This window comes from Chironomus tepperi, unplaced genomic scaffold, assembly GCF_022539635.2.
Source record: "Chironomus tepperi strain 1889 unplaced genomic scaffold, CSIRO-AGI_Ctep_v1 contig_100, whole genome shotgun sequence".
NCBI classification, from domain to species: domain Eukaryota; kingdom Metazoa; phylum Arthropoda; class Insecta; order Diptera; family Chironomidae; genus Chironomus; species Chironomus tepperi.
The window spans coordinates 1,119,195-1,144,370 of NW_027226222.1; the positions used below are offsets into that span (position 1 = coordinate 1,119,195).

At 29.2% G+C, this 25,176-nt stretch overlaps 2 protein-coding genes across 6 annotated transcripts; one reads left to right on the plus strand and one right to left on the minus strand.

Moving 5' to 3' along the window:
• Positions 1–4,193: 4,193 nt before the first annotated feature.
• Positions 4,194–23,920, minus strand: mnb (minibrain). Of its 5 annotated transcripts, none has more exons than XM_070635799.1 (9): positions 23,135–23,920; positions 13,873–13,994; positions 13,651–13,791; positions 10,928–11,096; positions 10,685–10,852; positions 10,412–10,614; positions 10,254–10,337; positions 9,610–10,186; positions 4,194–6,970 (listed from the first exon to the last, which is right to left on the minus strand). In XM_070635799.1, exons 1-9 carry the CDS (start codon positions 23,160–23,162, stop codon positions 6,375–6,377), a joined length of 2,088 nt encoding a protein of 695 aa, XP_070491900.1. In that variant the 5' UTR covers positions 23,163–23,920; the 3' UTR covers positions 4,194–6,374. The 5 variants fall into 5 exon arrangements, with proteins under 5 accessions (XP_070491900.1, XP_070491899.1, XP_070491898.1 ...); XM_070635798.1 differs by having other exon boundaries at positions 13,651–13,794; XM_070635797.1 differs by lacking the exon at positions 23,135–23,920 and adding an exon at positions 20,151–20,750.
• LOC139087101 (chymotrypsin-like elastase family member 2A) lies at positions 18,476–20,182 on the plus strand. The gene is made up of 3 exons (XM_070635801.1): positions 18,476–19,405; positions 19,480–19,497; positions 19,578–20,182. Exons 1-3 carry the CDS (start codon positions 18,568–18,570, stop codon positions 19,808–19,810), a joined length of 1,089 nt encoding a protein of 362 aa, XP_070491902.1. The 5' UTR covers positions 18,476–18,567; the 3' UTR covers positions 19,811–20,182.
• Positions 23,921–25,176: the final 1,256 nt, after the last annotated feature.

A 25,176-nucleotide genomic window follows, 5' to 3' on the forward strand; every position in this document is an offset into this window, starting at 1 on the left:
ATGGGAGAAAATATTTTTGTATAAGTTCATTAATTCATCAAAAACTATGATAAAAAAGAAACATTCAAAATCAAATACATTAACAGTTAGATACTTAGAATAGGAAAAAAAATTAGTGATTGACAAAAAAAATTAGTTAATGAGCATAAATTTGCGTACGATCATTTCAAATGCACGAATTTTTATTAATTTTCAGTATACAGTATAGTCTATTTTCGGCTGACATGAATTAATTGTTAAGGATAAAAAAAGTAAAGTTAATGATTGTTACTACATTACTGATCTGTTTTATGAAAGATGAAAAGTTTTACATTTAAGCAAAAACAAATGTGAATTGAAAAATTTTGTTTAAGATAAGTAAGACTGCAATTATGATTGATGAATAATAAAAAAAGAAAATCTTCTATGGGTAAAGTACCGAAAGTAAATTGTTCATGTGCTTTTTTCTTATTCTTGTCTCTCGATTCATTTGCTTTTCAGATTCCGCAAACACCTTCTTCGTTCATCTAATTTATTGCATCAAAAAATAATGTGAATTAATGGTGAAATAATTTTTCATACTTAAGCACAAAAACGCTGCTTAATTAGTAATCTCTCATTAGCAAAAAAGTAAAGGTAAAATGAAATTATTTTTTATGCTTAATAAATTCTATAAAAACAATTGTAATTTATGTACGTTCTGTTTCTATGCTGATCTGTTCTTCTTTCTATGATAAATCTCGTGCAAAAAATTATTTGTTTTAATGAATACATTAAGGGTAGATATTAGCGGTAAATCTTGCAGGTTTTGAGGCATGAAAGGAGAATAATTGTTGAAGAAACACGCAAACAGCTTTATTTCGACAACGTTGGTTTCATCAAGTGTCTAGGCATTTTATTGAGGCTTTAAAATGATACAATAATTCAATGAAAGCAGTGCCAATTTTACTCATAGCAAACTCTATATTCCTTATAATATTCTATTAAGGAACATTCGGAAATTTTGTGCCACTTAGGAAGAAGGGAAGGTTTACTTACTTGCTTACTAAAACCATGCTCCGACTTGGCGCCTAAGTTGTTACAAAAGGCGTTTCATCTGACTTTATTGCTGACCGAATCATATCTAACCGGCATTTTACATCTATCTGACACTCCTCCATTATCGTTTACGTCATGCTGTTTTTGTAGTACTAGGACGCCTTTTCTCTTGTGGATTCCAACCAAAGGCGGTATAAGAAGCTTTTTTCTCTCCCTAGCTACAACACTATTAAGTTTTCGAAGTCTACGATCTATCCAGCAAAATAATGGAACAGTCGACTCGACTCCAAGCTGAGGTCATTTCCTTTCATTCCCTAATAACGGTAGATTATGGTAGAGCCCTGGGTAGAGCTTTAAATGATTTATTGAAGCTGACATTCCTGAAGATTCCTGTGCTCACAGAACCTCTGAAAATACTTAAATCAGCTTTTATGGACAACGTTGCAAGGAAATTTTATTAAGAATAATCGGAAAAAATATTTCATCACAACACGCCATAAACAAATTGACCTAGGTAGACGTAATGCGCGAAGAATTTCATGAATTTTATTTTCATGTTTTCCACAAAGATGATCATCAAATGAAATATTCATACTGAGAATGAGGGGAAAAAATGTCCGAATAATCATCAGCTGAAAGGTAATTAATAGATTAATATGTTAAAATCCCACGTGATTAAAACGTTAAAACACTTGAATTTCAGTAACAATTTATTTGTAAATCATCATGACTAGACACACTGTGAGCGTAAACAGATTTATATAAATGAGATCCATAAACATCCTGAAAAATAATGATGTACTGCTCTGATTAAATCAATCAATTTTGCATCATCACATTTATAGACATTGTACTGTGTATTTATATAATTCCATTTAAAGTCAATCATCTCTTTGAAAAAAATCGAATGAAACATCTAAGTGTATCAGAATAAGCACTTAGTCAACACCACTGTAAATTGATCTATTCTTATTCCTCTAACAATCTGTCATTGTATGAAATGACAAAGAATCGCGAGAGAAGAAGTCAAATGTGAATTCTAGAAAGGTCGTTGTCCTTAAAACTCGATTAGCATCATTGCATCTATCTAATGATGATGATGTAGTTTGTAGATTTGTTCTTATAAATGATAGGAATTTTCCATCATATCTTCGGAAAGAACACGATGTAGATAATAAAGAAATTCCTGAAGCCGATTTGTTTGAAGCTGGATTTCATCGAATCTAGCCTGAAGCCTACAGTGACTTAGGGCAGGATTTTCAGAATTTTCCACACCGTGGAGGAAGGTAGGTTGGAGGTAGTACAGAAGTTGTCCTTGTCTCTATTCCGTAAATCCTTTAAACAATCCTTGATAACTTAATTGGTTCTCATTTCTTGGATAACAGGATGCTTCCAAACTGTTAGACATCAACACGTTGCTAAGTATTGTTTGAGAATTGAATGTTAAACATCGTGAGTGATTGACAGGATGATCAGCTTTAAAATAAATGATACAGCCATATTTTTTAAACAAATGCGTTTTTATTATTTTCTTATTACTTAAAATGTATTTAATTTAATATTGTATTGTTATAAATTAACTTATGATTTACTCTTTTAAGAATTTTCGCTATTGTATTAACTTTAACTTAGTTTATTCTTTATTTTTTACTTTTCCTTTTTTTCCAATCAGTTTTGCCATTAATTAATTAGCAGTAAAATTGTTTTGGAAAAACATGTTTCTGTGTCTGTAACATGAAAAACATGACTTATCGCTTACTCGTCTTAAAACTAACTTTTTTTATTTTTTTTTTTTTATTCTTTTTTTTTAATTTTTTTAATCCAAAAGTGGAAACTTTATCCATTTCTTTTTTTTTAGTTTTTGTATCGGTCCGAAAATAGTGCTTTTTCTCATTTATTTTTATTAGGGTAACTCTCATTCAATTTAACATTACCCTATTTATGTATCCCATTTGTTTAAGATTAATTACTTTTTTGCTGAGTTATACTCAATTTTTTTGTTCTTCACGCTGTGCAAAGTAACTGATTTAATTGAGTGAGCTTTTAATCGTTTGAAATTTGAACTTTTATAGCATTGCTCAAAGCTTTGCTATAAAAAAAATATTGTTCAGTGAACAAGATTTTTCAAATTTTTTGAATTTTAAATGACGGTTATAAAAGTTATTTTTAGATTATTTGCTATAAAATTTCAAATATCAAATGAATCAGATCAAGCTGACTCAAATTTGTCACAGTCAATTCACACATTGTATCAGATTTATTTTTTTGTAGCCGTTTGCCAAAATATGCCTTTTTTAGATGTTCATAATTTTTGAATCGCCAAAAGTTTTTTTTAAATTCACCAAAAATATTTAAGAAGCTTTTTGAATAGTTTTTTTTTTTTAATATATGCCAAAAGTTGTTTTTGTTGCTCGGATATTAATTATATCATATGATTCTTCACATTTCTCACAATATATTGTTAATATTCATCTAGTTTTTTTATGTCTAAAGTTCGTACAAAAATGAATTATTCAGTAATCCGCTAAAGTGAACCACAAATTTATTTCTCACTTTGAAGCGAAGAGCGCAAAAATTCGATTATCGATAAAGTTATCATCTTTTTTTCTTGTTTTTTTCTTTTTTTTTTTTTTTTTGTTTATGTAAAAAAATTTCTCTAGTTTTATGAAAATTAATTCTTTTTCCCTTCAAATCATTGAGATGTGATCTATAAGAGCCAAAAAAGAATTATGTTCTCATTGTGTATTTGCATTCTAAGAAGAAAATTAAAATAATTAAAAAAATGAACACATCATTGTTTCTTCATTTCTATCAAAGTCATCAATTTAGTTACTTTTTTAGTTTTTGTTTTAGTTTCGCCTAGGACAAAAGATTCGGGTTTTTTTTTTATTAGTCATCTGAATGTATATACTGTTTTGCTCCTTGTTTTCACAAAAATTCTGCATGTAAAATCATCTTTTTCTCTCATGTGGCAGTTTTAATTTTCTTATATAATTTTTTTTATTCTTTTTTTTTCAATTGAGGAATTTGCTTTTAAATATCAATTTTCTCTTCTTCCCTTAAAGTTATGCTGTGGATTGGCTTATTATCTTTAGGATTGAATGTTTTCTAAACAAATGTGTAACTCAATATGAATTTGAACAGGGATTTTGGATTCTATAAGTTTATTGAAACCCAATTGACCAAAAATGTTGGATTAAAGGAGTCAGGAAGATGATAAAATCAGAATTGTAGGAAAATTCGATTCGTTAATTTCAGAGCTCGAAGTCGACTCGAATATTATGTGGAGTCGAGTCTTCTTTTCCATACAAAATCCGAGTCCACTTGTAACTCTGGTTAATTTAATAGAAGAGTGACAGCTACAAGATTCAGCAAAAAACACACAATCCCAAATTTAATAAGCCATTTTTACGATTCATGATCAACAATCTATCCAGTATTTTTTCATAGTCTCTTTAAAAATGAGTACTCTACATCATTACAATTTATTTGCATTCAATATAAATCGGTGAATTATGAATTATTTTGCATCATTATTTAGAAATAAAAGAAGTTTAAAAATTAATGCTCCAATGTATTACAAATGTATGGATTGTGAAATAGGACTCTTATTACACCTTGCGACATATTCTTCTGTGTAAATTCACAATGCATTATCATCATAAAATGTGTTTTTTTTTCATATTATTTCAGACTTTATCTTCTTTAACTTCCACACGTGTAAGGCATGGAAGTTATTTTTCTTGTTGAAAAAGCTACCTATATAAAAATGATTAAATAGTCAAAAAGGCAAGATTGTATTCTCATTTTAAATTATAATTATGCAAGAATGGAAAAAAGTTGAAGTCTTATTAATCAGTATGTAATATGTATTAACAGTGTACAGTTTAATGTGTTTGCTTTCTTTTTTTAGCGCATCATGATCGAAACAATAAACAAAATCCTTTTCCTTACAACCTGCCTATATGTCAATAAATATAATTTTCTTTGTTTTCTTTTTTGAATTGTGCAGCAAAGGAAAAATGTTCAATCAAGTCAGACGAAAATCATTCCTACTAAAAATTTCCACCAACCCCAAGATCAATCCAAACTTTATTTGATATCACGACGATGAGATTATATTGAGCTGACACATTTAATCAAAATTAGTTCCGTTTGTGTCAGCCATAATTGAGCTATTTATTATCCATTCTCTCAATTTTTCATATTTTGGCAGATTCTCTTTTACTTTCTTCATCAAAAATGAAAAATTATTCCCAAAAATGTATCAGTAGGGTTTTCAATTCCGACATTACAATGTACTGAATCCCGGAATTGAAAATCCTATCTATGAGAATTTAAGCTTAAATTTACATTAGTTAAACTTAAAAAATTTTCCTATTCAGTTTATGCTTCTTTTTTTTTACAGAGAAAACATAATATTGTTTCTATTAGCTCCTCAATATGCTGAACTTAAGAAATAATAATTAATTATAGTTAGAATGAAAAGGAAAAAATATATTTTTATCACCATTTTCCATAATTTCATAGTCGTTAATTACATTAATGTCTAAAAGAAACAACTGAATCATGTTTTTCATCAATTTATCTAAATAATTTTAACCTCGATTTCATGTCCAAGTTTTTACTTCTTTTATCTATTCCAAATGCCCCATCAAATGACTGAATTTGATTTAAATTAAGTTTTGAAGCTATGCAAATGATTCTGAGAATTTGAGTTGTTTTGACTGATGCCTCAACATTTCAAATCTAGACATACCTTGCAGCAATTCAAAACTAATTATCAATCCACTCGAGTCTTTGATAATCATTTGGAACAAAAATTATTTTTTTCATAAATTAAATTAATTGATTACTAAGCACTCACTTAAAGTTCTCTTGTCTTTCATTAAGTTCTTTCCATTTAAAAAAAAACAGTATGTATCATAAATAATAATGTTAAGGCTAGTGCCTTCGACATTCTCATTTTTTTCACTAATTCACTATTGATTAGATAATTTTCTTTCGTCTTCATGTTTAATTGAATTAATTGAGATAGGAAGAAATTAAAAGTAAAGAATTTATTTTACACAAAACATTGAAATTAAGAACAAAACAATTGTTCAATAATAATTTAGAGGATTATGCTTAATTTTTTTTAGCTATTTATAGTTTTTTTTTAATTTAGTTTTCTCAAAATATATTTATAAAGTTAAGCTTTTGACCATCAATTGTAACTGAAGGAAGGAAAAAAAGGAGTTGAAATGTGATTTATAATTATTTACATATTAAATAAATCAATTCGTGAGAGAGTCTTACATCCCTCGTATCCCATGCATTCATTCACTTTCTCCTTTAAACAAAACACAAAAAAAAAATTAATGTATAACTACTGGACTTTGCTGAACACAAACGCCAACCATTGACTCATCGTTCGAAGTCGAATTATTGTTATTTGTATTGCTATTAAGATTTCGCGAATTTCCACTGCCAACTTTTGGTAAATTTTGGTGTATGGAAGAGCCATCATTAAATGGTGCATAAACATTGGTTGCAGGATGATTAATGATGAGTGATGCCGATGAATTGAGATGATGATCTTGTGTTGTCGAGGGTAATACCACAATACTACTACTTCCGTTTCCATTATTTGCCGCCGTTGCGACCGATATTAAATCAATTGGTAATGAAGCAGGAGCATATTTTTGTCCGACATAACCACTACTACTTAACGTTGGTGCTATGTAACGACTATTTCGATTATGCATATGTTGTAAATATCTCTGTTGCTGTTGATTGATATTCAATGACGATGGGGCTATTTGAACAGATGGCTGATTTGATGATGATATACTGATTACGGATGGTTCACAATCCATTGGATAAATATTATTACTGCTGTTGCTGCTGCTGCTGTTATTGATCAATATATTTCCCTGAGAACGTGTTGGTGGTAGTATCATTGATAAGCCTCCTAAAAATAATCATAATTTCTCGAATTAGTCATATGACATAAAAATAGAAATAAACATATATACGAGAAATCATAAAAATATGCACATTTTGTTATCGTGTAAATTTAACTTCTGACGTCAGAGATTGAGGTTTCTTCATTGCATGTGAATCTTTATGTTGCGGTTCCTAAGTGATTTGATTAATTTTAGACATCCCGAACATCTGCACACAATATTGCCAAGGAAGTGACAACTTTTACGTTTTTCTTGTCATACTCACAAAAAACAAATAATAAACTATTCGACAAGCATCAATTAACCGTGTCCAAATGACTTCAATCTCTTCAATCCGAAATAAAAACACAGCGCAGTGAACGGAAGCAATAATTTTGGCGTTAATATTTAATGTTGTGCATACGCTCTAATATTTTGATATTAATAAAAGCAGTAATATCATGCAATATTATATTTTTGGAATATTTATTAAAATTCAGAACGAAGGAACATGCAATAAAAAATATTGGCCGCTTTTTGCGATGGGATCGTTCACTTATTAAGTTCACTTTTTGAGAACGAAGATTTTTAATTTCAAGCAAAGATAAAAGTGTTTGAAATAGTTTTTGGCATGTGTATAAAAAGTTTTATATCCACGTAACGTAATAAATGAACGACCCCGAATCTCAAGAGGAAAAAATTTTCAGGGTAAGTGAAGTAGAACAAAAATGAATTTTAACGACTTATTCGATGACTACTGAATACATTAATCAAACGCATTGCTATTATTATTTCTATTTCTTTAGCACAGTAAAAAATGTAACATTGAAATGAGGTTCTTTTTGGTGCCTAGCGAAAAATAAAGGTGATGACATTTATTTCACACATTTAAAGCAATGAAAATCATATTGTGTGCAATAATGAAACAATAAGCAGTAAAAAAATGAAAACAAAAGGAAGAGTGATGCGCCACCATAAAAGCAAAGGGAATTAACTAAAAAATAAACAAAATCATAATACATCAAGAATCTTGTTGAATGTTTCGAGCATGAACAATAACATGGAAATGATTTTTTAAAAAAACTAGATTATGCAACTTAAAAAAGATACACAAATTGGTTTTGGGGACGGTATTATATGTAAGTATATAAAATAACACAATTTATTCCTTTACCTAAAGTTTTTATGCAATGTCAATGCTTTTTATTTCGTTCTTTGATCTGAGTTTGTTGGTGGCTTTAATTATGGTTATGTATTATGTTTGTTTTAAAAATCTTATATCTTTTAATGAGTAATTATTTAAATCATGTTGGTTCCTAGTCCTCAGAGTATAATTTCATTCATTGATATATCAAAAAAGGAAGTTTTTTTTTCTTAAAAAATTGGTTTGAAGTATGGCAATATCAAAATATATAAAGAAAATTGGCGATGAAAGAATTTTTCTCCATTTCTTTTCTCAGAAACTGGTTCTCGATTTTTTTTTTCTTTTTCTTTTGAATGGATTGACTATTATTTTTTCAGAATCATAGATATTTTTGCATGCTTTTCACATTCTATGGTTATTTTTTTTGCAATTCATTTTTTAGCATAGATATTGATTGGTGAATTTGGTATTGCTATTATTGTTTGGATGTTGATTTATATCACGAGGCACTTCGAGTCATCGGCGATCATCTAAAAGAAATCCATTAAAAATATAGAACAAAAAGAAAGAAAGAAGATGTTTTTGTTAAATGAAATTAATATTACATTTTGAAGTTTTTTTAAAAATTTTGTTTTTGTTGATTTGTAAGTGGAAAATTTGCAGAACTTGTGGACATTCTTTCGATTTTTTTTATTATTGTTATGAACAAAAACATGTTAATGTTTCAATGTTTCTTGCAGTGTTTCTCAAATTGTGTGACGCTACACGACAACACGACACATTAATGTGACGGAAGAAAACCGTTTCTCTGACACGAAACATTGAAAATATAATTTAGGCTTACTTGTGTCTAGTTAGAAAATTTTGAAAATTTACAGTATCGTTAAAATCCGTCGAGACTGGAAAAATCAAAATGGTAAAATGGTAATAAAATATTTTTTGCGCTAGCTAAATTTAGATTTGGATCAATATTGAAAAGCTGGTTTTCAAGCTGGCCGTGAATTTGAGAAACACTGGTTTGTCGTAATCAATCAGTTATTTCATTTTGATTGTTATTGAATATAAAATTGTTGAATAGCCAGCAAATCTGCCGTGCAAAGTGAATATATAAGCGCATTTGCTTTAAGAAAATGCGTTTAAAAAGTATTGTGTGAGTAAATGTTAGTAAAAAGCTTTCGTTATCAACTAAAGTAAATAAAACCAATTTTATATGCCAATAATGATGTGAATAAAATATTTTTTTCATTGTTTTCTATCAAATAATTGAGAAATTCTGCACAGAGACAGAAAAACAATTGTACAGAAAAATGAATGATCCCAATTGTAGTGAAAAACAGTAAAAGCTTATTAAAGCGAAAGAAAATACACAAGATTGGATTTTTGAGATTTTCTTTCTTTTGTCAATGTTGCGACTACTCGATTCGTTTTGTTTTGTTTCATTTTATGATTATTTCATTTCTCTGAATATAAAGGTGTCATGGGAAGTAGATGTAGGAAAATAAGAAAAACGGTAAAACTTACCATGAATTTGTTGATCTGTAGGACTTGTGCTCACAGAACTAAGAGCAACATTTCCAGCATTTGTATTTGTTCCTTCATCAGATGTTCGTTTGAAGAAATTATGTTGCAAGGCATAATAAGGTGTAATACGGGTCTTTGGATCGAAATCCAACATCCGAAGAATCAAGTCTTTAAATTTCAAATAATCAGCAACTGTATGACCAATTTCGCCATGCCTTCGTCCTCCCGGACCTCCCATTTCAACGCCCAAAATATCATGAAGCTTCCTTGAACCAGGCTGCTTATACTTCCTTGTTTGATTGCTAACTTTCTTAAGTACATAACTTCCATCTGATAACTTGTCAAAGAATTTCCTTGTCTTGTGCGCTTGATCGAGAATGTGTTTTGGAGGCATCCCTAAGACTTCTACAATCTTATTCATTTGATCGATCTCATTTGAACCTGAAAACAGTGGCTCTCCCGTATGCATTTCTACAAGTATACATCCAAGTGACCACATATCTATTGCCAAATCATATGGTATCCCTAAAAGTACTTCAGGTGATCGATAGAAACGCGATTGAATATATTGGTATATCTAAAATGAAACAAATGAAATTGTGATTAGAATTTATAGCTCATTTAAATCATAATTGTAAACTTACTCTTTGCCCAAGTTGACACGAACTTCCAAAATCTACAATTTTTATTGCCGAACGTTTAGGATTGCATAATAAAATATTTTCCGGCTGTAATTCAAAACGAAAATAAAAGAGTCAAGATTAATAAAGAGAACTTTTATTAATTAGTCATAAATACGAACCTTCAAATCACAGTGAATGATGCTTAGCTCTGGTGTACTTAAAAATAAAAGTGCTGTGCACAGTTGCTGAGCAAACTTTCGCGTCAAATTCAATGATACACCTCGAAAGTTTGTATTACGAAGAAGGTCATAAAGATTATATGATAGAAGCTCAAACACCAAGCATAAGTGATTGCGCCACATAAAATGTCGTTTAAGTTTCACTGCAAGGACAAAAAAATACAATGTTGTTTAATTAATCCATTTATAGAATATCAACTTCATATGTCTTACCGATATAGTATTTATTTTCTGCGTCAGCTCTATTCATCATTTCCAATAATTTCACTTCAATTTGTGCCTGATTTAAAAATGGCTTCTTATTCTTAATAATCTTAATAGCTACATGACATTGCTCTTCATGATCGAACGCCTTCACAACTTGTCCAAATGAGCCTTTACCTAGAAGACGTGCATGAAAGATAATAAACATATTAATTATATCATTAATATAAATAAATAAGCATTTCCACATACCTATGAGTGAATCAATTTCATAGCGATCGAGAAATTTTTCACCAGCTTTTATAATATAATCATGATTTTCATCGTCATATCCATCATTATAAAGTTTTCGCTCCTTTTTATGTGACGAGTCATCTCCTTGTGATTGCTGAGCGCGTCGTTTCTTTTTGGCATAATAAACCTTTTGAAATGAATAGAGAAATAAATAACTTTATAAGTTTTCTTTCGTTTGAATGAAATTTAATTAAAAAAATATGCTTCAATATTCTCTCATTCATATTTTTTGTAGATTTGATTTCTTTTTGTACATTCAGTCTCTTTATGAACCGTTAGAAAGAAACAACAAAGAGAAAAAAATATTGTTTAATTCAGATCTGAACTTCACACATACATTGATGAATTCCTCAAATCTTGATGTTCCCAAATATTTTTCATATTTTTTGGAAATCTTTAACTTTAATTCATTACGTACAATTTATTCCCAAATGCATAGAAAATAAGAAAATCTTTAAAAAGTTCTGAGAAACTATATGCACTCCAAATTTTCTCATTTGCCTAACATGTGCTTCATCATAATCATAATAAAAAGATATATATGAAGAAGAGCCATACAAAGCATGAAAAAGAAGAAACAAAATTCGTGGAAGAACTTTTTAAAGAGCTTTTAAATTTCTGAAGAAGCTTTTAAGTAGTATTTATTTTAAAGGATTTCATGCCTTTTTGTTTGTCTTTTGTCGTCTCTACTCTTATTTTTCTTCTCGTTTACGTTATTTCCTAAATAATGAGAGATCAAATAGGTAGCAATGCTACACATGACAATATAAATTGCTCTTATTTAAGGCCATGTCAAATCTATTATTTTATTTTTCTGATGTGGTCCATGCTTTGAACTCAATTATACATACTACACTTTCAAGCACATGAAAATGTTCATCTGTGAAAAAAAAGCTGTACTGTACATAGAATACGGAGTGAGAGTGAAATAGAGAAAATCGCAAAATCGATATGGGCGATATGAAAGCATACATTTTTAAGAGTATGAGAGAAGCAGCGAGAGGATCTTTTTATATTTTAAATCATACTCTTATAGAAAATAATAATAACATTAATGTAGAATTTAAGCTTTGATGTCACTCAAATGTACTCAAAAAAAACTTCAACAAACTCTAATGGCAATTGTCTTGTTCATACTATTTTTTTGTTAATTAAAATTAAATTCAAATAAACTTGAAACATAAACTAATTTTCATCGTCATTATTATTATTATTTCATATAATAACATACATATATATGTATAGTATATACATAAAAGAAAAACATTTTCTCCCGTTTTTCCGTTCAAGTATTAGTGCCTTTATATTCCGTCGCATTTTTTTTTCTTTTTTTCTCCTACAAATACACGTCTGCTTCGCCACCCCAAACAACATCACATCAGACAACTAAAATGCCGTGTTATTGTGCAAACGTGTGCGTAAAAACATGAGAGCAAGTTCAATAGTCTACCGCTAGGGGACAGAAGAAAATTGCACGAAGAAAAATCATCGCATTTTCTTCTCTTACATGTTTACTAGCTTAATTCGAAATGGGTTGTGAAATATGATAAGCATAAGATTTTTTTCTCTTATTTCGTTCTACTAATATTGAGTCTACAAAAATGATTGGAAAATATGCTACTGTAAAATATATTTATGTTTCCTCTTAAAACTGTTATATGGTAAAGAAGCACATCGCGGAAGAAAAATTTGAAAATTGAAAAAATGAGAAATAAAAGTAAAATTAATTAAATGTGTGTGCTTAAAAACTTCAAACAGTAAATATTTTAGTTCCAACAGTTTTTCTTAATTTTATTCAATATTTAATATCGATAAGTTCAATTATATAATCAGACAAAAGGATTTTTTCATAGAAACCAAAAATCATATTCTTTTTCTTATCAAACATTTCATGTATATATGACTTGATGTTTCGTGTATACAACAAAATGTTGCACAACATGTGTGTTATTGTGTTGTAACAAATTAATTTTGTTGTAGATGCTACACAACACGTTAATGATTCACATAGTCAGAATTGATTCAGTCATTTCTTTCTTCTCATACAATAAATGAAAATCTCATCACTTCCGCTAAGCTTCTTAATTTTCTTTTCAATGACCTCTTTTGAACTTTTATTTTTCTCGCTTTGTTTTTCTTTACGGAATCAGAATGCTCAATCATAATCTTTATTAATTCAGATGAAATATTTATTTTATTTTTACTTTTTTTTTTTCTTCGCACATTTGTAATTTTCTTTGTGAAAATTTTAAACATTTTCCGGGTATTTTTCCACATTTCGTTAAAATGTGCATTATATATATAATACATATAAGAATGCATATGTGTGAGTGCAAAAGCATTTACGACCTCATCGAGTAGAAAAATTTTATCAAGAAAAAAAGAATTAAGTTCCTCCCAATGCAAAGGAATTAGTGAATTAAGGTGTAAATAAGACAATTAAAAAGAATATGTTATCCATTAGTTGAGGCCGGTCATGCTTTTATTCACGTAGGCACTATAGATATAAGCTTTTAGTTTTTTTGCACACGTTTTTGGTCATGCCATTTCGGACAAGGACTTAATCAATTTTATTGAAATAATGTAATACAATATCATTTTTTTTCTCTCCGTTGTTTAAGCTTATTTTATCGGATAAGAGAGTCATTTACTATATTGTGCATATGTATACTTATATTTACCTCATTGATGTGTTTATAGGTTTTAATTAGATCAACACTCAACTTCCGAAGAGGCGCCAATGACGGATCTCTGAAATGTGTTGGTATGCGTGCTTGCATCGCTCGTATGTCTGTTGACGACGAGGATGGACTGATTGATCTCTGCTGGTGGTAGAAAGGCAAAATATTGAAATGTTAATTATGATCATACAGAAATGATAAACGGAAGTATTTAATATATACCTGATGATGAACATCTCGATGCGTTGCTGGCAAGTGTTCTTCCGATACAAGCCTTCCATATAATGGAGCATGTCTCTGTCGTGTTGAATCAGGAATTGCTCCGGTAACGTAAGATGCAGAAACTGTTGAAATGAAAATAAAAAACAGAGAGAATATAAATCAAAATGAATTGCATAAATCAATGATACTGTTGATTGTTTCACAAGGAATTAACGTCTTGAATTTTATCAGATCAATTTAACAACCTCGATCTCAATTCTGTTCATTCTCTCGCTCTTTATTTTATTCGATTTAAATTTTCCAGATGTTATTGCAATAACCCAATTTTTGTTTTTATTTTTATGCTTTAAAGTGTCTTGCAAAATATTATTAAGCCGAATTAAAAATGAGAGAAGAAATAAATTTCGTTACTTAAAGTTTTTGCTCTATTTAATTACAGTTCAACACTCGAAAGTGCTTATTTCTTTTTTCGTATTTTTAGATTAAGAAGAGTCAACGTACGATTTTTGTAACATTTACTTCGTCAAAATCTCATTATGTACATTTCAAATTTGAGAGAAACAATAATAGTTAGGTTTATTCATGAAACGTCACATCGTGAAAATATAAAGCAAAACCACAAGAAGGGAAGCATAAGTACAAAAAATAACCAAAAAATGAATATCTTCAAAAAATAGTAATATTAAACCGGAAATAAAGTCAATGAACTTTTGGCTTTTCCCGTCTCATTGCCCTTCTGTTAAGCATTGTTTTATTATTATTCTTGTATTGCTTTTGCTCATTTTCCAGCACTATATATTCTTCCTCTATATATTCATTCCTTCCACAAGTTTTTATTTTTTTACTTCTTTACATTGTTATAACTTCAAACCAATACAGCAAAAAGTAATTTTTAATATTAGAAAAATCTATCTATCGAACTGTCCAAATATATTGAATATTTTGTAACATTGCGAAATGTTATCGACATAGCAGAAACCACATTAAAAGGCTGAATAAGAAGGGAATAAATTTCATTACAAAATGTCATTTTAAAGACAAGTGACAAACAAAACAGTCAGCAATGGCACTGAAGAATATGTAAAAAATTCCATAACATTTTTGAATAAGCAATTAATTTCACGTGTATTGAAATTGTGTATTATTTTTTGCATCGGTCAAAATGACAACAACTTAATTCGAAGGATGACAAACTTTATTTCGCTGTAATATTAGACTTGCTATTTTTTCATCGCATTTTAAGCATTTCACAGCTGTCATTAGCCTTAAAATGTATACAACGCAAAGCACATGATCTTTCAGATCTGAATATTTAGTTCCTTTTTGACAATTTCTAATAATCATCATAGATCAGCCAAAAGTATGCAAATCTACACGCTGTTTATTCATGACAAAAATAATTATGTGACCATTGACTCAAAAAATATATTCACGCATAATATTTCTTTGCTCTGGACATTTTTCGAAAGGAACTTGATTTGACACCTAATTTTTATTTATTTATGCAAAATATTAGTATTTTTAATTCCTTCATAAACAATCACATGTGCTGGAATTTCTAATCACAGATACATAAATTAAATATTATTATTATTATCAATGTATAGAAGGCAAAAGAATATTCGATCATGAAAAAGCCGTAAAAAAGAACTTCACAAAGTAGTATTAGTGCTGGCACCAACATACGTGTATGAATAAAGCAAAATGTAAAAGACATGTGGTCAACGACTATATAAACGCATAATAAATTAGATGTTAAAAAAGTTCTTGGTTTTTGTTATATAAATCAAGAACAAGAGATGAGGCATAGCACAAAAAACAACAATCTCACACTGATATATCCAATGTGTATACGTGAACATAAGAAAATAACACGAGAAAGAGAGGAAACAAGAACTACAGAATGGTTTTTTTGAACTGAACAGGTTGGATAATTATCATCAGCGTCATACGAAATAAATTGATGAAGAAGAAGAAGAAGCTTTAAAGAAAAGAGACATTTCATGCGTTTACCACACGCCTTGTGACGCTTTTATTCCCTTTTCCTTCTACTTCTTTATCGTGTCATTACCACGATTCATACTATTTGCTTTTCAGATTATTTAATTTTTCATATTCGTAACACACATGCTAAAACTTTATTATTTTTCTTTCCTTTCAACTCAGCATTTTGTTTATTTATTTACTCCATGACTCGACAACGTCCACATGCCAATGTCAATGGAAGAAAATCTAAGAATTTTTGCGGGTATCATTAGTTCTGTTATGTGCACACACAGATTTTTTGCGTTTCTTCTCTTCCATTTCTTTTTTTTCGGTGGAAAAGAGAAATATGCAATAAAAAAAGGTTAAATAACCGCTTTGGAACGAGCGGAATTTATTGAGAGAAGAAAAAAAGCAAATTTTTCCTCACTCATATTCACTCGTTCATCTAGTTCTTTTTTCGGTATTTTATAAAGCAATATACAAATATACCGTTTATAATTTTCAGCTTCTTCTTTCACCTTTCATATATATAAATATTCAATTGGGGGTCGTTTACAAATCATATAAATTGCAAATAACTAGACTAGAAGCTCCTGCTTTTCGCTGTGAATTGAAGAAGTCAATCCTAAATATTAAGATACAGCCTTGGCAAAGCGATCACAAGGAGCTATTTGATTGTCGCCTATTTTAATTTACAATCCTATCTATGACTAGATGACTCCAAGTCCAAAAGGAACTAAAAGAGTAAATAAATCCCTGCTCCACAAACATCACAAGAGAATATCCCTCTCGAGAAAAAGAAATTAAAGAAAAACATTTTCGTTCTCTGCTCAAATCTCAACAAAACACAAGAACAAGGAAAGACGAGGCAGAAAAAAAACACCTGATGCTGTTATAGACTTTGATTCTATTTTTATAAATTTACGTCAAAATTAAATACAAAATTACAGTTCAATATTTTTATTTCTTCGCACATCATTTTATTCAATTTTTATCTCTATCTCAATAATGAAATATCGTCTTTAAAAGTTTTGAAATAATATAGTATCTGATTTATTTGGCAACAGAAGCAAAGAAAAAGAATTATTTGTTTATTTTGAAAACAACAGTCAATCATACCAAACATTTGATGACAAAATAGTTATAGGAAAATCATACTTTAGTGTTACGACAGTTTTTGATAAAGTTGCCAATTAATGAAATAACTGATAAACGTCAATGACATTGTATTGACGCCACCGATTCCTCTAGACAATTATGCCGGAAAAATACCGGTTGAGAAGACAACGGCAAATTTTATAGTTCGAAATCTATAAACGAATAGAATTACTTTTGAAAATAATGATTAAGGAAAATGTGCTTTTGCAACATCTAGTTTCTCGGCTGATCTTAGAATGAGGCTGATGATAGAGACAGTGTAACATTTCGTATTGACAATTGGCAAAGGGTAGCCAGCGATAGATTCTGTTTTAGACGTCAACTAAGAGAGGCCATGGATCACAACTGAATATGTCGATCACCATGTCAGCATTACAGTCTTTAGGTAGCAACTCTCAAAAAGTGTTAATGAATCACATTTCAATTATTCCCATTAGATCATGTGTTTAAAAAGGAATAAAGCTTTCATCAGGAAATGCCATTTTTATTGAGGAGATCGATTTATATTCTGCAAGATTAAAACAGAAACATTCAATGAATTCTGAATACCGAACCTGTATACAAATTATTCACAACAGACTTGAAATAAGCCAGTGAATAAAAGCGCAAATGATTCATAAACCAGTTCAAATAATTCTTTAGTCAGATTCTCAAAAAATAAGTGATGAAAAAGAGCAATAAAAGGAATTACACATTTTTTAAATGCTTTATTCTGAGTAATTTCTATAAATATTTTCTAATATAAAATATAGTCATTCTTCTGAGCTAATTGATTTATGCAAACTCACGTATGCAATTACTTTCATCAACATTAATATTCATTAAATTTATTTTTTCTTCTCTTCGAAAGCATTCTTGACATTTTTTATTGTTTTCCTTCAGCCTATTTAAAGCGAACTCATTCAAAAAATTATTAATATTCAAGTCGCTAAAGATGTTTAGAATACTTGTGCTATACATTTTGTGTCTACAACCATTATTACAACAGACTCTTGCAATAAATTTTACATGCCTTAATGGTGAGATTGTAGGCGCTAATGAAATTTGTAATGGAATTGCCAATTGTGCCGATTCATCTGATGAACGAATAGAACTGTGTGCTACCATGATTTGTCAACCACATCAATTCAAATGTTATTATGGCGGATGTGTGGATCGAGAAAAATTTTGCAATAAATTCAACGATTGCCTCGACAATTCAGACGAATTTAATTGCGGTAGATCAAATGAAAGTTGCAAGTACGTAGAATATAAAAATAATGTTACATCATTAAGTTAAACGTTGATGAGTTTTAAAAAAAATATTTTTATTGTCGCAGTAACTCGGAATTTTATTGCTCTAGTAATGGCAAATGCATAGATTCCAATTTAATTTGCAATAATCAACGAGACTGTCCAAATGGTGAGGATGAGATCTTTTGTATACCACAAATTTGTCCCGAAAATACATTTCGATGCAGTCATGGAAGATGTATTGATGAAAAATTAATTTGTGATAATTTCAACGACTGTTTAAATGATGATGATGAATCCGATTTATTGTGTAAGACTATGAATTGTTTTGGACCTGATTGTGATATTATCAATTGCTCACCAATTATATCGAATCGTTTAAATGTAACATGCATATATGATAATAGAATAATCTCTTGCAATGACAATATAAAGCCAGGAACAATTGCAAAATATTCTTGCAATGACCAATACGAGCCAGTGAGTAGCATACATAAATTCAATAAACAAGCAATTTGCCAAAAGAATGGTAAATGGTCATCGGAAATTTTGAAATGTACACCAAAATGTGGATATTTGAAAAATTCCGTTCCACTTATTGTGAATGGCTATGAAATAGATTTTATTCTTCCGTGGCATGCAACAGTTTTCATAAAGCGTAAAAGCGGATTTGAATTTGCTTGCGGTGCAACGTTGATTTCCGAATTTGTTATCGTATCAGCATCGCATTGTTTTAGTGGATTAAATGAATCAGATGTAAAAATTGCAATTGGTAAACGATATAGTAATATCACAATTCATTCAGATGAACCGAATGCAAGAATTTATAACGTTTTACGCATTCTCCGTCACCCATTATATATGGATAAAATTGGTAACTATGGACAAGATATAGCACTTGTTGAATTGACAGAAAGTGTAGAATTAAACGAAAATATTCATCCGATTTGTGTGGATTGGCAAAATGACGACATTCTGACTGAAAATCAAATGGGAATTGTTGTTGGTATGGGAATTACTGAAAATGAGACATTTAGTGACATAACTCGTATGGCAAAGCTTCAAGTTATATCAACAGAGAATTGCATAAATAGCCAGCCAACTGATTTTCGAAAATATATTACATTTACAACATTCTGTGCTGGATTAGACAATGGTAATCCTTTACATCCAATTTATCTTATTTTATTTTAAATTAAATTATTATTCATCTCTCTTTATTTATCATAGGTACTTCAGTCTGCAATGGTAAGTCTCAATAACATTTTCATTTATCAATAATCAATCAATTTTCTTTACTTTATCGTCTCTTCAAAAAAAAAATAAAGGTGATTCAGGAGGTGCTTTTCAAGTTCTATCAAGAGACTTAAAAACATGGAAAATTCAAGGGATTGTTAGCTTAAGTCCTCGAAAAAAGTCAACTTTCTACTGTGATCCTTTCAAATATACAATATTTACGAAAATTGAGGTTTATTTGAAATGGATTAAGCTCATTCTCGACGAAATTGAAGAGAAGACACTTGAGAAAGAAATTCTTTCAAAGTACGAACCGATTCTTTAAATTTAGCAGACGATGGCCTTTAGTTATACAAAAAAAAAAGAAAAATTTTCATCTTTTTTATTTCTTTCAACTAAAGTATTTATTTAAAGTTAAGAAATTTGCTTTTCTTTTCTCGTTTACGAATTCTTCTAGTTGAAATGACTTTGGCAAGTATATATGTAGATGAATTTCATTTTGAAACACATCCAATCTTTTCATCACGTTCTTAACTTTCATAATAATATTATTCGGTAATTGCAGTCATCATGACTTCATCTTACATAATATGCATAAGTCAAATGAAGATGTATGAAGAAGAAAACAGAATAAATCACAAATAAGAGCATGCACAACTTTGTACCTTTCTGATTCTTTTCAGAATTATCTGGCCAATCCCACGATGTTTGATATGTTGATGGCATATAACACACGGTCGACATTTTAATGATTACGTATTATTATCACAATGTGAGGATTCTCTTGCCTTCTTTTTATTGTATTTTCTTGTATTTTACTCAGCTATTGTAAATCGCTTTTGATATTTTGAGGAAATTTTTTTTTTCTCACAACAGTTGCTCGAATTCTATGCGAGCTTCAAACGAATTCATTAATCTTCTTTTAATATTCAATGAATGCATGTAGGAAGAAAGTATCAAACCTTTCTCCGGTAGCAACAGTCAATCTTTACATAATCATCATTCGTTACTTTATTGTAAACTATTTTTGGGTCACTAGAACAAATTTTTCTCCTCTCTATAGATCTTCTCATACAACAGATGGTTTGAAGATGATCAATCATACAAAAATATATAGGAATAAAAATTGTGCTTGCGTTCTTATCACTAACACTTGAAAAACTCAAAATGAAATTTGATATTAGAAAATTTTCTACCAACTTTACACAAAATTCAAAGCTATGCGGACTCAATTTGCTCCTTTTTTGCGAACCGATCTCATCAAAAACAACTTGAGCACTACACAAAATCGCAGAGAATTTATTTATATCGCGAATGAGCGAAAAAATTTTCTTAAATTAGATCTTCGTCTTTTTTCCGTTCAATAACTTTGCACTCCTCTTTGTTTTATACGATTTCTGACGCTTTCAAATGAACTTTGCAAGTACAATATCTTTTGTGTCATTCCCAAACAATACGCAATAAAATAGTATATATAGATTAATTCCGCATCTACACAACTTTCTGTTACAAAGGCTTAACACATTTCGTCGAATTGAGGATAACAATAATATACATATTATTATTGCAATTCTTTTTACGACTAATAACAATGCATTAAGTAAAGTGATATTTTCAAGAGTACAGCGACACCACGAGATAACATTTGCCTTCATCTGTCATCCATATTCATGACCTTATCAATCAATAACATTTCGGCATATATGAAGAATTTTTCTCTCTGTGTGTCTCAGGGTTAAAGAAGCTAATTTTCTCATAACCGAAAGAAATGAAAGAAATCGGTAACCTATAAGTTGTTGAAACATATGGAGATAATAATCATAAACAAGATCTGAACAATCTCAAAAAAATTACTTGGGCGTCGATGATTTCAAACAATATCATGTCTTTCTCACTTCTATTAATATTAAAACTCATTGATAATCGTTGCTAAGACAATAGAGTATATTAAACTTTTTACATCCATTTCAGTCTCCTTCTTCTTTCATCCCATTCCAACAATAATTTGCAATCACTCACAATATTTTCTTAAGAGAAAATAAATTTTCGAATATCAAACATTTGATGACATCAACAAATTTGAATTTTTTTAATACTTTCCATTTTGAAAGTTGAATTGCTGACATTTCTTACAGCCCAACAATGTTGGCAATAAGATGAAAAAAACAAAAAAGTAACAAAAATAATTGTGTCAAACTCGTTCGCACTCACAAGAGGGCAAGAGAAAAATAAGAACAAGAGTAGAAATGTCGAAATGATTACGAAATATACAGTTTAAACTTAGAGAAGGAGAGGAGAGAAGAAATTTTTATATAGGTTCAATTTAAAACATACTATTTTTAACCATAGACATAAAGAAAACGATTTGTCTTTTATTATTATTATAGACTATAATAATTTTTTTCTCAAATTTTTGTTTTCTTTAAAAATCATCAGTAGTTGTCAAATCAGTTTCTTTTTGCTGTTTAGTCAAGTCTGATCTTTAAAACTCAAAACTTTTGACGCAGAAGGTCATGAACACATTTCTGATTCTTACTTGAAAATTTCCCATTGAACATCATTAAGAAATCATCCCGCGTGAATACATATAAAATTGGATAAAATAATAGTGTAAATTCCTAGAATTAAATTTCCCCCATTTTCATCAGGACTTCCCAAACAAATAAGATTTTATTGGAAATACCCATAGTTCATTACAAAATAAATTAAATAAAACTTATTAATATGAAAATCCCACATAAGATGAACAAATTAGATTTAAATATTCATGTTTGTTTCGTTCCTATTTTATCATAATCATCAGCAACCACAAAAACACTTTCTCTTTCTTTTAAGTTCACATAAAAGAGCCAGCAAAAAATTTTAATACAATAGAATTTTCCCCATCATTTCGACAAAGATCTGTAGTATAGATACAAACTATGCTTGTACTACATACAATCTCATTTTCTCTTTAGTACTTTCATCTGTCTACTACGTCTAGCGATTTTTGTCTGACGTTAATGCAATAAGAGAGGGAGAGATACGATGAAATCATTCCGGAAGTCTAATCAAAGCAGTTCCTTCTTTGTTGTTGATGAGAAATATCTATTAACGTTCTTTAATGGAACTGTACTGAATTTTCTTGAATCAACATTTATTTTTATAATTATAATGAAAACGAAAACTGCAAAAATGTACTTTTTTCCTTCTTTAAAAGTATTTGGAAATGCGCATTTTATAACAGTAATAATTTTAAAGACAAATTCCATAAACATGAAGGTATTAAGTTATGCCAATTAGTTATATTATTTTTTTGTGAAATCAACAAAAATCATTAAATAAACTACGTCATTGGAGTTATAAACAACGATATGCACAAAAACAATGAATCATGTGTTCTGAGTAAAAATGACTAAAAAAGTCATACAAATACGAATTTTTCTCCTCTAGTCCATAATACATTCGTAGAAATTACATGTGATAGAAAATTTAACCTTTTCATATGCACACTAAAGAATAAACGAATGTGACGTTGTAAAGCAAATGTATTGGATGTATATCAAATGTTATGAAATATTATTTTTTCCTCATCAAATCCGGCTTAATGTTTAATATTCCCTTGAAATGTTTATTGAAAAAAAAAAAAAAATTGTATAGATTTACTTACGTTTCTGTTTCGTCTTATCCATTAGCATATCCTTATCGAGACGATAGTTTTGTTGCTGCTGCAACTGATAATCTTGATAGTTCTCCACTTTTGGAATTTTGAAATACTTATTGCAGTTGAAAAATTGGTTTTTTTTTGTTATTATTATGTTTTATCGTATACGAGTCTTTCTGTTTTTGTTTTTCTTTTTTTTATGAAACACTAATATTCACACTAATATACGAAATATATCTTCATTCAAGTAATTTAATTATATTACATTTGAATTGAATAGTTTTTTGAAATCGATTTAAATTACCGCCTGATAATTGTTTATCACATCTCACGTGGGTTCCAATGTAATATTACTTCATACAGAGATATATATATTTAAGGTGTATTTTGTGACACATAGGAAAAATGTGGGTTGATTTTATTGTATTTTTTAAGCACACAAATACACACTATTCTTTTTATATTTACTAGTATTATTATATTATTATTATTATTATTTTCAAGACATTAGCAAATAACTAATTTCGGAACGGAATTGCACTGCAATGTAAAAGATCTGAACACAAGTTCTTTTTCTTATTGGTATCTTCCTACACTTTTCTCTTTTCTTTCTTTGCTCGTGTATTTTTATTTCCACTCATGTATTGCACTTTCAGCTTAAAACTTTTTTGTCAGTTATAAGCATGAATGCAGAGATAACACTTATTAATTGATCTATTTTTCTCCTTTTTACACTACTTTGTTGATTAAACTGTCCAAATTTTCACAATTTTATTTTTTTTTTCACTCTTTTCTTTTTTGAGAAGCTTTTACTCACGCATTGGCCGAGAGCGTATCTTGTTATCAAATCAAAAATGAACGTATGTTGGTTAGATAAAAGAAAATAAAATATGTCTTGTTTTTCTTTATGTTCTCACTTTTTCATATGCCTTTATGGAAAATGAAAAGAACCTTTCAATAAAATTGAAATCGTTGTCAACGATGCTTGTGCTTCCTAAAAGTAAAAAAAAAAATAAGATAAAATGAAAAATTGATAGAATATGAAAATATACTAAAGAATTCCGCTTTTTCACGTCTCATTAGTGAAATTGAAAAAAATTATGAAATCTTTAAGTGACCACGAGATTCTTTGTCATGGCAATGTGATGATGATTAGCAATACAATTCTTTTCGTGGTTCTGTTTTTCAATTCGACATTCACAACCTTATTTTGTGTCATGTAAAACACTTTTTTGTGACAAGTCACTGGTATGCTACTAACCTATATAAAATTCTATTTGTTCTCATTTCTTTGCTTTTTTCGGATTATTTCTTATAATTGTATCATACGATGATTTTCCAATAAATTAAAATTATTTTAAAGTACATTAGAACAAAGTAAATCCTTTGTTTCATAAAATTCTAGTATAATCTTTATGTGAGGTAAGTGATTCATTCGTTTGATATTATAGTCGGTTCTACACTTGAGGGATTTCCAATGACGCAAATGATTCAAATGTAATACATATTTATCCATAACAATTTAAAAATAAATAATATTAATAATAATAATAATAATGAAAAGCACTAAAATTTCTTTATTGCCATTCATCACCATCTCCTTGAGCTACTTTCTACAATATATAAGTAAAAGATATTTGTTATTCTCATATTTGTGGCCTTTCACTATACGTTTCTTACTAAACACTAAAACATGTTTGCAAAATGTTAAAAATTTAAAACTTTATTACGAATTCGTCACTTTAAAAGTAATTTTTGTTAGACAATCATTAAGGTTTCTGGGTCGTTCTAAAATAATAATATCCTTGTGTCGAGTCTAAGTCTAGACTTAACTTTATAATACTGAAAATTGACTACACGGAAAAGATGTGATTCTCATAAGAAAAATATGCATCTAAAAAATTTCCATTTACTGCATTGCTAATAATGCAATAGAAAACATCTTGAAGTAAACGCCACAATTAAAATTAATTGAGGTAGATCATTACAATTGAAAAGAATGTAAACAGAAGGGAGAAAAAAAATAAATAATAAAATGAAATATGTTA